This window comes from Austrofundulus limnaeus, unplaced genomic scaffold, assembly GCF_001266775.1.
Source record: "Austrofundulus limnaeus strain Quisiro unplaced genomic scaffold, Austrofundulus_limnaeus-1.0 Scaffold8, whole genome shotgun sequence".
In the NCBI taxonomy this organism is placed as follows: Eukaryota; Metazoa; Chordata; class Actinopteri; order Cyprinodontiformes; family Rivulidae; genus Austrofundulus; species Austrofundulus limnaeus.
Window position 1 is genome coordinate 942,970 of NW_013952410.1, and position 1,355 is coordinate 944,324.

Consider the following 1,355-nt stretch of genomic DNA (forward strand, 5'->3'; position numbering starts at 1 on the left):
ATGTATGTGTGTGTCTGTGTGTGGGGTGGATTTATGGAATGGGTTAAATGTTGAACTGAAGCAATGTAAAAATAGAAATTAGTTTTTAAAAAATATTTTAAAAATTATTTTGAGTTATTTGGTCGATGTTGATTGTAATTAGCGATTAGATACAACACTGGGGTGTTAAATAAGCTATTATTAATTTCTGCTGTAAATGAGATAGTTGTGTATGTACGTAAAAGGTTCAGTAGAATAAAAATCAAGACTATATTGATTTTTTTGAAGAGTAAGAAAGGGGTAGGAAAATATAAGTTTTTACTTCACCTACTACCTTTCAATACAGATGGTCTTGTAAGTTGCCCAATACATATATTCATGTATATGTATATCGATGTATACACATTTTTTTGTTTTATGTCTGTTATGAAATAAAGATTTTTTTGAACCTTTTTTTTTAACTCTTGCAAATCAACAACATAAGAGTCAAATTCAAGATGAAGATAAACAAGTTGTGTACTGTTAAACAAATATTAGGACCAAACTATTTGCTTATAACATTATTTTTTGTGCATTGATGTGAATGTAAAAGTCTTATACCTTTTGAAAGATTTCATCCAATCTAGCTGCCACTTTACCAGCTTCATATAACAACTCAGGGGTTAAAGGAACCTTAGAGATGGTCACCCCTGGTAAATAAGTCAACAGCCGGATGAGGTACTTCTTACAGCCGTATCCACAATCTGACAAAAGTAAACACAACATTGTCATCATCTCAGTTAAGCCTCATCTTACGTATCTCCAGACTCAACCCAAATGTGTTACGTGTGTCTAAGCTGCAAGACTGTGTTCTCGTCTCYTACCCATTTCTTCCAGACTCATGGGCTCTCCTGAGGTGGTAGGAACGGCCGTTTGAGTAGGAAGTCCATTCTGGTGGACGAACGACATGGCGTACGTCTGCACCTCAATTAAGCTGGTGTTCTTACTGTCCTCCGAGTTCATGATCTTCAGGATGTACTCGCCACCCTCAGTGGGCGCCACGTAGAAGTTCTGGTCATCATAGCTGGGCAGGGAGCGTATTTCTCGTGGTGTCAGGTTGTACAGCTTCTTCACCCTCTCAGACACCTGAGACTCATTGAACATTGGCTTCGCGTGCTTCGCTGACATTTCTGCTAAATACAATGGAGGACAGAACCTATCATTATTGGAAATAAATGTATAAATATATAATTAGCTTATTAAAATAAATTATAGGGTCCAAAAGAAGTTTGACAAATAAATTATTGTGCCGTTAAATCAATTACATCAATTATTTAGGTATAAATGTGTATTTACATTTTCATTTTGAAGGATTATATTTTCTCTATGTGCTTTAT

At 35.5% G+C, this 1,355-nt stretch overlaps 1 protein-coding gene across 1 annotated transcript in view; it reads right to left on the reverse strand.

The window, feature by feature from the left end:
* The window catches only part of hykk.2 (hydroxylysine kinase, tandem duplicate 2), a gene marked incomplete at its 5' end in the record, with an annotated part of 4,239 nt that extends 3,122 nt beyond the window's left edge, over positions 1 to 1,117 (reverse strand). Inside the window, 2 exon segments of the mRNA XM_014034730.1 lie at positions 580 to 722; positions 843 to 1,117. Of these exon segments, the coding sequence (XP_013890184.1) occupies positions 580 to 722; positions 843 to 1,117 (418 nt within the window).
* Between the last annotated feature and the right edge of the window lie 238 nt (positions 1,118 to 1,355).